This window comes from Hemiscyllium ocellatum, chromosome 6 (assembly GCF_020745735.1).
Source record: "Hemiscyllium ocellatum isolate sHemOce1 chromosome 6, sHemOce1.pat.X.cur, whole genome shotgun sequence".
Taxonomy (NCBI): Eukaryota; Metazoa; Chordata; class Chondrichthyes; order Orectolobiformes; family Hemiscylliidae; genus Hemiscyllium; species Hemiscyllium ocellatum.
Genome location: NC_083406.1, coordinates 101,611,912 through 101,628,264, shown reverse-complemented (window position 1 = coordinate 101,628,264; position 16,353 = coordinate 101,611,912). Strand labels below are relative to the sequence as shown.

The 16,353-nt window shown below is 38.8% G+C and overlaps 1 protein-coding gene across 5 annotated transcripts in view; it reads left to right on the top strand.

Annotated features, from left to right (window-relative positions):
• Window positions 1–16,353, top strand: part of fam168a (family with sequence similarity 168 member A) — a 111,377-nt gene that overhangs the window by 77,395 nt on the left and 17,629 nt on the right. For 3 of the 5 annotated variants that reach the window (XM_060826202.1, XM_060826204.1, XM_060826201.1), the window contains 3 exons: window positions 3,847–3,989; window positions 10,684–10,861; window positions 13,355–13,485. In XM_060826202.1, coding sequence (XP_060682185.1) covers window positions 3,847–3,989; window positions 10,684–10,861; window positions 13,355–13,467 — 434 coding nt within the window. In that variant the 3' untranslated portion in view covers window positions 13,468–13,485. The remainder of the gene's footprint in view (window positions 1–3,846; window positions 3,990–10,683; window positions 10,862–13,354; window positions 13,486–16,353) is intronic. The other 2 variants (XM_060826205.1, XM_060826203.1) reach the window with 1 other exon arrangement.

The window sequence follows — 16,353 nt, the reverse complement described above, 5'->3', positions numbered from 1 at the left end:
AAGAAAAAGTTAAACTAAATAAAGCCCGTGCAGTTCTGAGATTTTTGTGACTTAATTCAACAATAGAATTAGAATTAGACTTTATCCTGTGTACCAAAGTACATGTGGACAGTGAAAAGTGTAAAATGTCACCATTTCTGGTGCCAACTTGGGTACAAATGTAGCTAGGTACAAAATAGAAAAATAAAGAAACACATTTAAAAGTTCAACATGTGGATATGTTGAAACACTGATGTCAATATATCAGTTCAAAAGGGCTGAATCCTGTGAACATATTAGGTGCATCCCGCATAGCAAGCAATTTATTCTAATCACCAGGACATTCCTGGCAATAAGCTGCTTAATGTTTGCCATTTTTCCAGTGGTGCTTGAGATTGAGGATAAGTTGAACTGTTCTGTTTATATACTATTCATTATTCTATTCAAAAATTGTGATTGATATTTGAGCTAAGATTTGCTTGCATTTCTTTGGATAATTCATTTTTTCTTGGAAAATTGAGCAAAGTTCCAACTACCATTCCTGAGCTGTAATTCTTCCCAAAGGCACTGCTTCTGGGAATCTCATTGAAACATCCATAATAGTTAATAGATATTCGTTGCCATTCTGGGTATTAGATAGGAATATTATAAAATCTCTTAAGATTCTGCTAAATGTTTCTTTGACCGCATCTTTATGTAATTGTGGCCAATAAAAATGCTTTTGCATTTTTCTTAATATGACCTATTTCTTAAATATAAAATTTTCCTGAGCAACTCATTAGAATTGTTAGAGTTTTCACATGGATCTGCCAACTGCCCATTCCTCATTGCTGCTCATTCCTCATTGAATGCTTTGAGGTGGTCTTTGTTCATTTAGTTTGTCTTTTAATTAACGGCGCCTGGATAATGGCGCTGATTTAATTTGAGGAGGATCTTTGCAGCTGTTTCAAATCAGGAACCATCCGCTGTATTTCTGTTAATGAAAATGGGCTAATCCTTTTTGCTTAAGTTTTTCAAAATAGTGTTAGATAACTAAATTTTCAAGTCATCTCCCTGTTTCATTGAATTCCTCTTGCCTAATTTTATTGGTCTGAGATCTGGCCACATCAATCAGAAAACAATCCAGGAATTCCCTCCTGTAGAATCTCGTTTTCTTTTACTACTTCTGACACATTCTGCAAGACCAAAGTTTTTGAATCAGCCGTATCATTCCTTAGAATAAAATTAATTTCATTGTAGAGATTTGTTGCACTATTCCAGCTACAACCTCTCTGCTTACTATTCCAGACAAGCTCTGGTTGCTTTTGGCAGAGCAGTCTCTGTGGGCTGAATGGCTTACTTCTACTCTTGCATCTTATGGTCTTGTCATTCTTTAATCCACCTCTATAAGATGAGAGTTACAACATGTTTGGATATCTCCAATATTTTTCATTCATTCATTAGCACCCACCCACATTGTCGTCATCAGCAACTGATTTCCTCCAGTGTCCCTAAATGTATTTATTTGTTTGTCCCTTGATTAGAAGAATAAGAAAATATCTCTCCTTTTGAAATAAAATATTTAATAGTCTGATTCTCTCAATAAGTAAGGAAATATTATCTTAACTGTCGTGAGCATTTCTCCACTCCTAGTGGTTTCTATGGGAATGCTCTCTACCTGTAGCACTGTTACAGTTTTATTACCTGTGTCTTTTCGGGGATTCCTTGGGTGTTCCTAATACAGCAATTTGGTCTCCAGTTAGTTAACAGGAATTAGCTTTAATCATCCAGTTTTATTACGATTGAAACATGTTTACTTTACATCACTTCCTAGCCTTTTATCAGTTTGGTATCCTTCTGCTTAAAGCAAATAACTTCTAAATCCTCTGGTTTCAAAGTATTCCAATTTCCTTTTTGGTTCCCATATGACCATTTTCCCATGAGATATCATTGGTAGCCACCAAAACTGTCGCTTCTGATATTTTATACATTTACTCTCATTTAAGTACGTCTTTAGGTTTATTAGAATATTATTTTAGAATTCTTCTATAATCATGATTTATCTCACATTCTCAAATTTTTTTCCAACTGCAGTGATCAAAATTATTCCCTTAGCATTTTCTTTCTTGGAAATTCTGCAAATTTCTGATTAGGTGTCTTTCTTACAGCCTTAAACTTTAATTAAGCTTCAGAGATAAGCTGTTATGCATTGGGTTTTGCTATTTTAACTGATTCATGGTCTGTAGATTGTTCTTCTGACAAAGTGGTATGCCTGTCCATAGTTGAACCTATCATTATACACTTACCAAACATCTTTTGACCACTTCAGCTTCACAGCTATATTTTCAAATGAGGTAAAATGTCTTCAACTCTACCCTCTCTAAATTTAGGTACAAAATACAGGTTTCACGTTAAATCAAATCCTTCATTAGGATCAGAATCATTCTCTGAACTCTATCTCTTCAATTTTTTCCCCTTTAGTCTAAGGTTTTCTCTAGTCAAGTGTTATGATTCCAACTGAAGTTATTAATGGTCAAATCGTATCCCAGATAGAAATCTGACATGATGGATCATATTTTATTTTTGGTTTTAACAAGGTGGTCTTTCACTAAAACAGACTCTACTGCAGAGTGGGATTTAACATCATAAGTTTATTATGCAAAAGAAATGAAGGTAAATAGAATAAGCCAAACTATTTATATAAAATACAGATTTAAAGATGTTGAAACTCATGGCAAAATACTGTCATATTAATCCCAACTGTATTTCATAATAGCACTTAAACACCAGAGAGAATTCCCTTCTCTATCCTATATAGTTTTACTTAACTGTGGTTTAACTCCCTGATCATGAGTGATTGCCTTTTCCTTGATTTGTTGCACAACTGAATACGGATTTTCTTAGCTTCACATAATCCCTTCAAGGTTTGAACAAAACAAATCTGTTCTGGAACTTTTAAACTAAACTCTTTACACTGAGGTAACCTTTTTCTTAACAGTTCCAGAGTACCTCCATTTCTCAGGTGCCATTTTAAGCCACAATGCTATTGGTCTGGGATCTTAAGTAGACCAGACTAGCTAAAGATAGATTTCTATTCTTAAAGGTCTTTCTGTAAACCACCTAAGTTTTTACAATAGTTGATAGTTCTGTGGTCAATGCTGTTTTTTTATCAATACCAGATTTTTATTATTAATAGAATTTAAATTCCATCAGTTGCCATGGTAGGATTTGAATCAATGTCCTTATAATGTTAACAAGATTGCCAGTCCAGTGACATTATCAGAGCGCCACCATCTCCCTAACACTTTCAGTAACTTGCAACACCAAAACATCCAAGTTGAAGATTAGGGTGGAGAAGAAGTTGCAGTTATTGGTGATGGAGAAAACAAATCTGAAACCTAGTTCACTAAGAGATATTGCACTAGTAACCTCTGAACCATTAACGTTCCTAATCAAATGATGTGTCAGCAGTTATCTAAAATATGCTAAAGTTGTGTGCGACAGCATCCTTTGGAATGAGTAGAAATGTTGCTGCATGCTTTCCATTAGTTAATTATGAAATGTATCTATTACTGTTAAGTTTATTATTTTAAGTTTAATGGGTGGTTGCTGTTTATGTTGACCTTTTAGATTTTGATTTTTGAATTCATGTTACAAATTGAAACTCTGCTACTATTTACTTGATTCTAATGATTTTTTTTAACAAAACCGAGGAATCCTATGATTTGAATTGAATAATGCTAGTTGAGAAGATATGAACTGAGTGCTTTGGAAATATACTAAGTTTAACTTTAAAACCATCCCCATTGTAGTTATTTTAGAATACCTGTTTTAGAAAAGGTTTATATTGATAACTTTCTAGTAATTTTAATTGTTTTTCTTTTCTAGGGTACACTGGAGGAACCCCTTACAAGGTAGCACCTACTCAGAGTAATGGTGCACCTCCCCCTTATTCTCCATCTCCGAACCCTTACCAGACTGCCATGTATCCTATTAGAAGTGCCTATCCACAGCAGAATCTGTATGCCCAGGTAAATATTATACCAAATGGAAGTGCAGAAATCCAAAGGATTGGATGACCCTTCATATTTGCATGAGAGAGTAATGACAATTTTGCAATGCTTGATGTAGATCTGTTATAATATCATAGAATCCCTACAGTGTGTAAACAGGCTATTGGCCCAACAAGTCCTCCAAAGAGCATCCCACCCAGATCCATTTCCCTATCCTATGTTTCCCGTGACTAATGTCCTTAACCTACACATCCCTGAACACTATGGACAATTTAGCATGGCCAGTTCACCTAACCTACACATCTTTGGACTGAGAGAGGAAACCAGAGCACCCAGAGGAAACCCACGCAGACATGGAGAGAATGTGCAAACTCCACAGTCGCCCAAGGCTGGAATTGAACTCTGGTCTCTAGCACTGTGAGCCCAGTGCTAACCACTGAGCCATCCTATTTTATGATAAAATTGATGAAACAGTGCATATATCTTCAGTTTGTGGTTGGTATTAGGTGCTGTGCTAAAAGGGGTGTATTTATATAGTGGACATGTTTCTTGGTAATTACGTTATGTTTGGGGTAGCTCTACTCTCCCTTTCATTCTGTCTGCTGCTCTTGCTTTCCTTCGGTCTTTTTCATTAGCATTTTTTATCATTCTCTATCTGTACCTTTCAACAACAACCATTTGTTGAGCTCTGTTTCTCTAAATCTGGCCTGTTATCCAGTCTTGTCTCTTTTTGTCCTGCAGTTTCTTGAACATCTTCTGGTATACCAAAATTTGCACTATATAGCACTCATGAATGTGAATTATTAAATGTAACTTTGTCACTTTATGATCAGTCCATCTTATATTTATTTTTAGTTGCAAGTGGGTATTGTGTATCGCCAACATTCCAACAGTGTTTAAAGTAACACGTTGAAATGAATAACTGGATCTGTTTAATTGCACTGTTCTTTATTATGTAGTATTAACATAATTGCAGCTCTAAATCAACTTAAATATTGATGCCTATGATCTCCGATTTGATTTCTTCAAAGAGGGTTGATGGAGTGTACATGGACTTCCAAAGGACATGTTGACGAACCTGTTACATAGCACTTAGTGAAATGAAAGGGACAGTGGCAGCACATTTACAAAGTTGGCTGAGTAATGGGAAACAGTAGCAGCAAATGGTTGCTTTTTGAACTGAAAGAAGTTGGACATTTGCATACAATTATACAACTTCCCAAGATTGGGCATTTCAGGCTTTTGTTTTTGTTGATCTGTACTAATGATGTCAATTTGGGTGTGAAGGGCCCAATTTCAGAATTGGCGCACAAAACAACACTTGGAAGTATTGAACTTTGGGGAAAATAGGAATGCACTTCTCAGAAAATGTGGGCTTGACTGGAATGGATGTTAAGTGTTTTAGTTGGAAGTAGAAGAGTGAAAGATTACAATGCTAAAGGAGGTGGATAAGCAGGAACCAAAGGGTATGGGTATAGAAATAATTTAGCATACTAAGCTGTGAAAGCAATTAATAAAGCATACTAGATCTTTGTTTTCACAAATAGGGCCAGAAAGTAGAAGAGCATGAAAGTTAAACTGATTTAAGAAACTAGTTTGACCTCATCTGGAGTATCGTCTGATTCTGAGTGTCATACTTCAGGAAAGATGCAAAAGCATTGGAGACACTGCAGGAAAGATTTGTGCGAAAGGTTCCAGAGGTGAGGAACATTGATCGGAAATGCTAGGGCTGTTCTCCTTTTGAGAATTAGACATTAAAAAATGATGCTTTAAAAGTATTCAAAGTCCTGAGAGATCTGGACAGATTAGCTGGGGAGAAACAGTTTGCATTTCTGCAGGATAGGCAAACCAGAGAACGTAGATTTTAGGTAGTTGAAAAATGATACAATGCACATGAATTTCTTTTAATGCAGTGAGTGGTTAGGAACTAGAATGCATTGCTTGCGAGTGTGGTGGTGACTGATTCAATTGGAGTTTTCAAAACTAATCTAAGAGAAGACTATTTCAAGGTTGTGTTGAAAAAAGACAGTATGAGCAGGTCAGTTCTTTTTGCCGAAAGTCGGTATGGAACTAATTCTGTTCATTATGATTCTATTATAGTATAAAAACTGAGTTAGGAATTTGGGATACCGTTGATATCACTGTGGGATAGGATATGTTGGCATTTTTATTGTGGAGGATTAAATGTGTGTAAGACCAGCATTAGAATTGTACAGTTAACTAGATAAGTTGTTTTCATGGAGGTGATGGAACCAAATGACCTTAATTTTTGTTAGTGGTTTAGTTGATCATTTTCAGACTTTGTGGAGCCACATTCAGAATGGAGGTGGACAATTAAACAACTCATTGAAAGAGAAGCTCCACACATCACCATCCTTAATGACGGGGGGAGGTACAGCATCTCCATACAAAAGTCAAGGCTGAAGCATTTACAACAATCTACAGCTAGAAGTACCAAATGAATGAGCCATCTCTGCATCCTCTGAGGTCCCTACCATCCCAGATGCCAGTCTTTGGCCAATTTGATTCAGTCCGTATAATATCCAAAAAAACAATCTGAAGGCACTGGTTACTGCAAACGTTTATGGACCCTGGCGTGTTATGACAATGTTACCAAAGACTGGTGCTGCAGAATCTGCCATGCTGTTCGTAAAACTGTTCCAGTACAGCAACAAGATTGATGTCAACCCAGCAAAGCGAAAGCAAGAAAAATCTAATGTAGTAATTACTTCCCTGTCCGTTTAATCTCATCCGGAAAGTGATGGAAGGGGTCATTGACGGAACTATTAAGCAGTGGTTGTTCAGCAATCACCTGGCTCGCTGACATTCAGTTTGGATTCCTCCAATGCTATTCACTTTTTGACTTCATTCTAGTCTTGGTCCAAACATGGGCAAAAGAGGTGAAGTCCCAAAGTGAGGTGAATGTAATTGCTTTTGACATCAAAGCAGAATTTGACCGAGTATGGCATCAAGGAGCTCCAGTGATAATAGTGGAGTCAAGGTAAATCATGGGGAAATGTCTCCCCTAGTTGAATTTGTACCTAACAGGAAGGAAAATGGTTTGTGTTGGAGGTCAATCATCTCAGCCCCAGGGTATCACTGCATGAGTACCTCAGTGTGGGGTCCCTGCTCAACTGTTTTCAGCTGCTCCATCAATCACCTTCCTTCCACCATGAGGTCAAAAGTGAGGTTGTTTGCTGCTGATTGCATCAGGTTTGGCATCATTCATTATTCCTTGATATTCAAGCAGTCCATGTCCTGCTGCAGCAAGAGCTAGAGAAAATGCAGAGTTGAGTTGTTATGAGGCCATTGGCATTTGTTACACAATTGCCAAACAATGACCATCTCTGACAAAAGAGAATCTAACCATCACTCCTTGACATTGAATGCCATCAACCATTACTGAATACCTCACTCATCAACATTCTTGGGGTTACCTTTAACCAGAAACTGAATTGGGTGATCTATGTGAATTCCATTGTCTGAGAGAGCTGCTCATACCTTAGGAATTCTGTAGCGATTGATTTCTCTTTCTGATTTCATAATCCTTCCCCAAATGTCTTCAAGACACAAGTGAAAAATATGATGCAATACTGTCTACTTGCCTGTATGGCTGCAACTCTAATAAAACTCAAGCTTAAAATCATCCAGCACATCCCACTTGATTCGCACCCAATGCACTGCCTGGCACCCTTTCTGCTCCTATGTCTATGGTGTAAATCCACTGATGAATAGTGGCAGTGGTGTGTCTGTCTGCATGATTCACTGCAGCAACTCAAATTCTTAGACTGCACCCTTCATGGCTCTGACCTCTACTGCCTAGTAGGGCAAGGGCAATAGATGTATGAGAACACCATCACTTGCAAGTTTCCCTTCAAGTGTCACAGCATCCTGGCCTGGAGCTATATTGCCGCTTCTTTACTTTTAGTGCCAAGACCCAGAATTCTCCTCTTAACAATAGTGTGGGTGTCCCTACAACTTAAAAAGGCAGTTCTTTGCTACAGTTATTTCTACAAGTAAGGATGAGTAATAAATACTGGCCGAACCACTGATGCTGACATTCCATGGACAAAATATTAAAAAGCATGGGCAGCAAGTTGAACTGTGGGATGAGATTGTCCATCACAGATGTGTTGGACTCAATGGTTTTTTGTTTTTTGTTGTGTTCTGTAGTCACCATTTTCAAGAAAAAGTTGTAATCAGTGACTGTTTGATTAGTACCATTACAAAGTGATTCTCTTTGTGCCAGCAGTTAAAGGTATCTTGCCAAATGGATAGCTGTGACGATTTGGGCAATACCAAAGGAAAATGAATTGGAGATGCCAGTGTTGGACTGGGGTGTACAAAGTTAAAAATCACATAACACCAGGCTATAATCCGGCAGGTTTAATTGGAAGCACACTAGCTTTCGGAGCGTCGCTCCTTCATCAGGTGGTAGTGTAGGGCTCAATCCTAACACACAGAATTTACAGCAAAAATTTACAGTGTGATGTAACTGAAATTATACATTGAAAAACTGATTCTGTTAAGCCTCTCATCTGTTAGAATACTGTGATAGTTTCACTTCTTTCATGTGTAAATCACAAAACCTTTTTTTAAAAAGTTGCATTCTCAAGTTAGCTCGCGCTCTCTCCCCGCGCTCCTGCGCACAAACTTTCTCACACTCTCAACCCCCAACCCAGACAGAGAGACACACACCGATAAAGACCCACATGCATGCATATATTTTGTGGGTGAATTTGTACTTGCAGGGTTACATTGTACTTTGCTCAAAAACTGCATAAATTCATGTAAAACTCCGTTATCTCACTTTTTAGATTAGAATCGATCTAAACATCATAGCATAGGCAGAGAACAGGGGGCCAACACCTTCAATATATTGTCTAGCTAGCACCATTGTTTACAGCTAACCCAAGAATGCAACTTTTTTTAAAAAAAGGTTTTGCGATTTACACATGAACGAAGTGAAACTATCACGGTATTCTAACAGACGAGAGGCTTAACAGGCAATCAGTTTTTCAATGTATAATTTCAGTTACATCACACTGTAAATTTTTGCTATAAATTCTGTTAGGATTGAGTCCTCCACTACCACCTGATGAAGGAGTGACGTTCCGAAAGCTACTGTGCTTCCAATTAAACCTGTTGGACTATAACCTGGTGTTGTGTGATTTTTAAACAAAGGAAAAAATGAAGTCATAGAGATGTACAGCATGGAAATAGACCCTTCGGTCCAACTTGTCCAGGCCGACTGGATATCCCAACCCAATCTAGTTACACCTGCCAGCACCCAGCCCATATCCCTCCAAACCTTTCCTATTCAAATACCCATCCAGATGCCTTTTAAATGTTGCAATTGTACCAGCCTCAATCACTTCCTCTGGCAGCTCATTCCAGAAACATACCACTCTCTGAATGAAAAAGTTGCCTCTTAGGTCTCTTTTCTATCTTTCCCCTTTCACCCTAAACCTATGCCCTCTAGTTCTGGACTCCCCACCCCAGGGAAAAGACTTTGTCTATTTATCCTATCCATGCCCCTCATAATTTTGTAAACCTCTATAAGGTCACCCCTCAGCCTCCAATGCTCCAGGTAAAACAGCCCCAGCCTGTTCGGCCTCTCCCTATAGCTCAAATCCTCCAACCCTGGCAACATCCTTTGTAAATCTTTTCTGAACCCCCTTTCAAGTTTCACAAAATCTTTCTAATAGGAAGGAAACCTGAATTACCCGCAAGATTCCAACAGCGGCCTAACTACTGTCTTGTACAGCCACAACATGACCTCCCAACACCTCTACTCAATACTCTGACCAATAAAATAAAGCATACTAAATGCCTTCTTCACTATTCTATCTACCTGCAACTCCACTTTCAAGGAGCTCTGAACCTGCACTCCAAGGTCTCTTTGTTCAGCAAAGCTCCCTAGGACCTTACCATTAAGTGTATAAGTCCTGCAAAGATTTGCTTTCCCAAAATGCAGCACCTCGCATTTATCTAAATTAAACACCATTTGCCACTTCTCAGCCCATTGCCCCGTCTGATCAAGATCCCATTGTAATCAGAGGTAACCTTCTTTACTGTCCACTGTACCTCCAATTTTGGTGTCATCTGCAAACTTACTAACTATACCTCTCATATAAATGATTAAAAGATTGGATCTTGTGCTAACTAGTTTGCATCAATAGATCTTTCTGGCTGTATTTTTGACGATAATAAACTTTTAAAAATTTGATAACAGACCTTTGATAGGTTCTTGACTGGGATCTAAAAGTAAGATATGGTGGAAACTGCAAAAAGCAAAGCACCTGTAAAAGGCAAGTGAGAACTTGGCCTAGTTTGTCTTGTTCAGATTTACTGTATCTTAAGTAGTGTTTGACAAGAGAAACAAGGATTCAGAATTAACCAACGTACAGCTGTATAACTGAAAGAGTCACAAGCTTTTGTTTCTGTGTGCATTTATTCAACAAAATCTTTTTGACAATTTTCGATTGCAGCCTTCACTGGCAAAACTGGCCATTATTTTATTTATTGAATTTACTGATTTGTTTTCTGGTGGTATTAGGCCATTTAAGTTCTGTAGTATTTTTGGTAAAGCATTGTTGACTTGATGCTTGTGTTTTGAGCCAATAAGTGGTTTTTTTTTTGGTGGTATGACATGCACTTCTAGTCAAATGTTGCCATAGGACATCAGCTGATCTCTTGATATTCTTTTAAGCAGGGGGCGTATTACACACAGCCTGTGTATGCAGCACAGCCTCATGTAATTCATCATACCACAGTGGTGCAACCCAATAGCATTCAACCTGCTATCTACCCAACTTCTGTCCCTGCTCCACGGACCAATGGGATGGCTATGGGAATGGTTGCTGGGACCACCATGGCAATGACAGCAGGTATATCATGCTTAATAGTTTCACTTGTAAGTGTATGCGTTGCTATAACAATTTCTCTTTATGTCACTTGATGTGCAAATATCAGTCAATCCCTTTTCTCTGGAGATGAAAGTACCACGAGGATATATATTATGGCAAAGTGGCTACCTGAAAATTGAACCTTTTTGAGGTTTCTGCATTTTTAAAAAAAAAGAGAGGGGCACAGGATAGCCCTATATGATCCAAACATGACCTTCACAGCTCATCTGTCAAAGGATTGGCAATCTGATATGTTTACTGTTTCTGTCTCCACAGATGTTGTCAGAATTTCTAGTATTTTATTTTTCTAGTGTTTTATTTCATGCTGTACACTTTTCAATATATTTAATCTAACCGCCGAAATCGATTTACCTATAAATCTTCAGAATTTCAGTTAATATCTAAATTGCCTCAACTAGTTATACTGCAGTTTCCCACTGCATGGATTTCTGTAACGGAGACACTTCTGAAATCTAGGCTTGTTTCTAAACAATTCAAAGATCATCTGCCCCCTGAAAGAGCAAATAATCTAATGTCTTGCCCATTTTCCTCTTCAGCACTGGAATTTTTATTTCCCTTTTCACATAGTGATACAATTCCTTTCTATAAACTTCAGCTGACACTGTTCACACTTTCAGAGATACTTTCCAGCATTGAGTGATTAAGATACGAAAGGATACTTCCTCATGTCACCATTGCTTCTTTTGCCAGTTAACTTACATCTGGCAGCACCCTTGAGTCAAAAAGATTGGAAAATTATTGATTTTTTTTTTTATTTATTGTCACGTGTTCCAAGGTACAGAGTAAAGTTTTGCTTACAAGCAGTGCAAGCAGATCTTTGTGAGCAATGATATACAGATCGAAAAGACTTCGAGGCGCACAGGTTACATTGAACAGGATGTGTGCTAGATGAGGTCAGCGTCACAAAGAGCAGCATTATTTGAAGCTAGAGTGTCCATTCATTAACCTAATACAACCTGGGAATAAGCTGTTTCTCAACCTGATGGTGCGTGTTCTGTCTCTTCTGCCTTACAGAAGAGGTTGTAGGAGATTATTACTGGGGTTTGATAGGTCTTTAATATTGGCAGCCTTCCTGCAGCAGTGAGCCGTGTAAATGGAGTCCATGGATGGAAGGTTGGTTTCCGTGATCGTCTGGGCTGTGCATACCACCTTCTGTGGTTTTTTTTTACAGTTCTGGGCGCAGCAGTTGCGATATAGGCTATTATGCATCCGAGCAGTATGCTGTCATTAGTGTAGAAGTTGATGAGAGTCCATATGAACATGCCAAATTTCCTGAGTCGTCTGAGGAAGAACAAACCCTGTACTTGCTCTTTCTACTCACTCTCGTTAGGAAGCATCTCGTCCAATCCTGATACCTTATTTTAAGTACCAACAATGTATTCATCACCTCCACCATATCAATTTCAAACCCTTCTAGTGTCTGAACTACCTCTTTCACCGTGACCTGAACATTATCTTCCAAGGGTAAAGTATTCATACCACAGTAATTTTCCCTGCCTTTATGCGTAAATCCCTTTTTGCACTCTAATCGACTTCGTTATTCTTAGCATCCTTTTACTGTTTATATGCTTATGGAAGACTTTTGGGTTCCCTTTTATAGTTGCTGTTACTCTGATGATTTATTGTGCTAACATGCTCATCTAAGCTTGCACATTAATGGTCAACTATTTAGTGAAGTTACCGGCATTTTTTTTAATTGCAATCATTTAATATTCTCCAATTGTGTGCTTAACCCCCAATCATAGTAGGATCATTTGCTGATCAGTAAGTGAAAGAAAAATATAAATGCTTGCGTTTATTTGGAGTTTCATGAGATTCTTTAAGTATTCCATATTTCTTCTTGTGCAGTTCATTGCTTTAAATGAATGATTGTTATAAAGTGAGCACAAATTTAGGCTGGTCTATTCCGACTCGAACGAGTGCAACAAAGAGAATCAGACTAAAGGCAAGGTGTCTTAAACTAAAGTTCTTACTAACATGTTAAGCAAAGTACTTGGAGGATGGTGTTCAAGTTCCCTACAATTAGTTTAGTCAGTTGTGACAGGAGAAAGCAGGCATACCACCAGCTTGGGAAGGATTAACAGGTCAAGAAAATGGCAAGGTGAGTACATCTAAAAAGCCACTTTCTCTAAATCACTTATCTACCTTGAGAAGCATCTTAATGACAGTGAAATTTGAAAACCATTAGAGTACATGCTTGAGGAAAATCATTTGATCTTGTATATTCTGCGAAAAGAACTATTCATGTGCTGTACGGTTTGGAACAAGAATTGCTGAATGTCCTTATTATCTTCTGTGGTACATCTAAAGTGAATATGGGAAGGATAAAGTAGTATATTAAAGTAGTGCAGCATCTATTTTAAAAGGTTCACAATTGTTTTCTTCTGTCCAGAAACAAATGTTCAAATAAATGTCTGTACTAATCTGAAGATTTTATCTCTCCTGCCTCTCAAGGGACTCTGCTGACCACGCCACAACACACCCAACTAGGACCACATCCTGTTTCTGTGCCAACATACAGGACTCAAGGAACACCTGCATATAGCTATGTACCTCCACATTGGTAAATTTCCAAACCAGCTCATGTAAGTAAAGCCACAATGTTAGTGAGTATTTGACTGATGTGTATATAAATGTAACATAGCTGAAAATGTGTTGCTGGAAAAGCGCAGCAGGTCAGGCAGCATCCAAGGAGCAGGAGAATCGACGTTTTGGGCATGGGCCCTTCTTCAGGAATGAGGAAAGTGTGCCAAGCAGGTGAGATAAAAGGTAGGGAGGAGGGACTTGGGGGAGGGGCGTTGGAGATGTGATAGGTGGAAGGAGGTTAAGGTGAGGGTGATAAACCAGAGTGGGGGTGGGGACGGAGAGGTTAGGAAGGTTGGGACTGAGACAAGGTGGGGGGAGGGGAAATGAGGAAACTGGAGAAATCGGAATTCATCCCTTGTGGTTGGATGGTTCCTAGGCAGAAGATGAGGCGCTCTTCCTCCAGCCGTCATGTTGCTATGGTCTGGCAATGGAGGAGTCCAAGGACCTGCATGTCCTTGGTGGAGTGGGAGGGGAGTTGAAGTGTTGAGCCACGGGGTGGTTGGGTTGGTTGGTCTGGGTGTCCCAGAGGTGTTCTCTGAAACCCAGTCCTCACTTCCTCATAAATGTAACATACTCAAGTTGTGAGAATTGATTTTCAGTATTTAGTAAATTCATATCTTAGAACTTCATAGAAGACTACAGCATAGAAAAAGACCCTTCAGCCCATTGAGTATATGCCAGTCAAAAGCAACCACCGCATTTTCCAGCATTTGGTCCATTGCCTTATATGATATGGCATAGTAAATGTATATCTAAATACTCTTACAATTTTGATGGTCTCGATCTCTACCACTCTTACTGAGTTCCAGATTCCCACCACGCTCTGTGAAAAGGTGTTTCCTTACATTTGCTCTAAACCTCCAGCCTCTTACTTTAAATGTATGCCTCTGGTCATTGATTCTTCCTGTCGATCCTATCTGTGCCCCTCCTAATTTTGTATGTTTCAATTATGTCTTTCCTTCAGTCTTATCTGCTCCAAGTAAATAACCCCAGACTATCATAACTAAAATTCCCTGGCCCACGGAACATCCAGGTAAATCTCCTTTGTACCTTCTGCAGTGCTATCACATATCCTCCATAATGTGGAATCCAGAATTGTGCGCACAACTGTAATATGACCATAATAACCTTTTATACAGTTCCAGCATAACTTCCGTGCTCTTAAACACACTCTCTTGGCTACTAAAGGCAAGTATCTCATTCATTCTTAACCACTTTTATCCTCGTCGATCATCTTAAGAGACTGGTGGACATGCACAACAAGGTCTGTCTGATCCTTGGTGCTTCCCAGGATCCTAATGTTCATCCTGTATTCGCTATATATTTGTTTGTCCTGCTCATGTGCATCATCTCTCAATTGTCTGGATTGAATTCTATTTGTCACTGATCAGTCCATCTGACCAGCCTATCTATACCCTCCTGTAATCTAAGGTTATTCTCCTCACTATTTACGACCGCACCAATTTTCATTTAATTTATGAATCTACTGATCAAACTTCTGAAATTCAAGTCTAAATCATTTATACCACAAACAGCAAGGGGCCCTACATTGATCCCCGTGGAACGCCACTGGCCGCAGGCTCCAAGTCTCTCCAACGCTTTGACTATCACCCTCAATTTTCTGCCACTTGAACAATTCTGGATCCAATTAGCCAAATTTCCTTTGATTCTGTGGGATCTTACTTTCCATGTCAGTCTCCCATGAGGAATCTTATCAAAAGTGACTGAAAACAACAAATACTGGAAATCACAATGGGTCAGACAGCAACCATGGAGAGAGGGAGAGAGCAGGCTAATGTTTTGAGTCTAGATGACTTCTTCAGAGCTCTGATGAAGAGTCATCTAGACCTGAAACATCAGCTTGCGCTCTTTCTCTCCATAGATGCTGTCTGACTCACTGTGATCTCCAGCTTTTGTTGTTTTCAGTACAGATTCCAACATTTGCAGTAATTTGCTCCTAAACCTTATCAAAGGCTTTGCCAATGTCCAAGTAGGCTATGCTAAAGGCATAACCCTTTAGCAAAACCATGTTGGCTGTTGTTGATTAATTCCTACCTCCCTAAGTGCAGATTTCTTCTGTCCCTCAGAATTACTTCCAATAATTTCCCCACCATTGATGTTAGCCTGATTGGCTTGTAGTTTCTTCCTTTATCCCATGCTACCTTTTTGAATAATAGTAACACACTGACTGTCATCCAGCCGATCTCCTTTAGCCAGCGGAAGTGATTATTATTGCTAGAGTCCCTTATTTCTTCCCATGTCTCACTGAAAAATCTGGGATGCGTTTCTTCCGGCCCCAGACTACTCAGGACCTCATCTCTTTCTGTGCTGATTTCTTAATTTGCACGCAAATTGGAACTGTGGTCCTTAATGGGTCCTCATCTTTTCCTAGTTATCATTTTACCTTTATTGTACTTCTAAAATAACTTCAGATTTTACTTAATTTTACCTGCCATTATTTTTCCATGCTAAAGTTTGCTCTTATCGTCCCTCTTAAAGGTTCCCCTTGCACATTCTGCACTCTTCTAGGCTTCTGTTTTGAGCCCTTGGTATCATAAGCCTCCCTTTTTCTCTTTATCCAAGATTGGATATTTCTCAATATCCAGGGATTGCTAAACTTTTTGGTCGCACCCATTATCTTTATTGGAAAATGTTGGCCCTATACATTCCATATTTCCTCCTTGAATGCATCCAACTGTTCTGACATGGATTTCCCAAAAGATATCCGTTCCCAGTCAACTCTGGCCAACTCATACCTAATTTTATTAAAATCAGCTTTCCTCAGCTTGCAACTTTGATTTCAGACCCATCCATCTTCTTTTCCATAACAACAGTCTTGAATCTAATGGAGTTATGATCACTCTCTG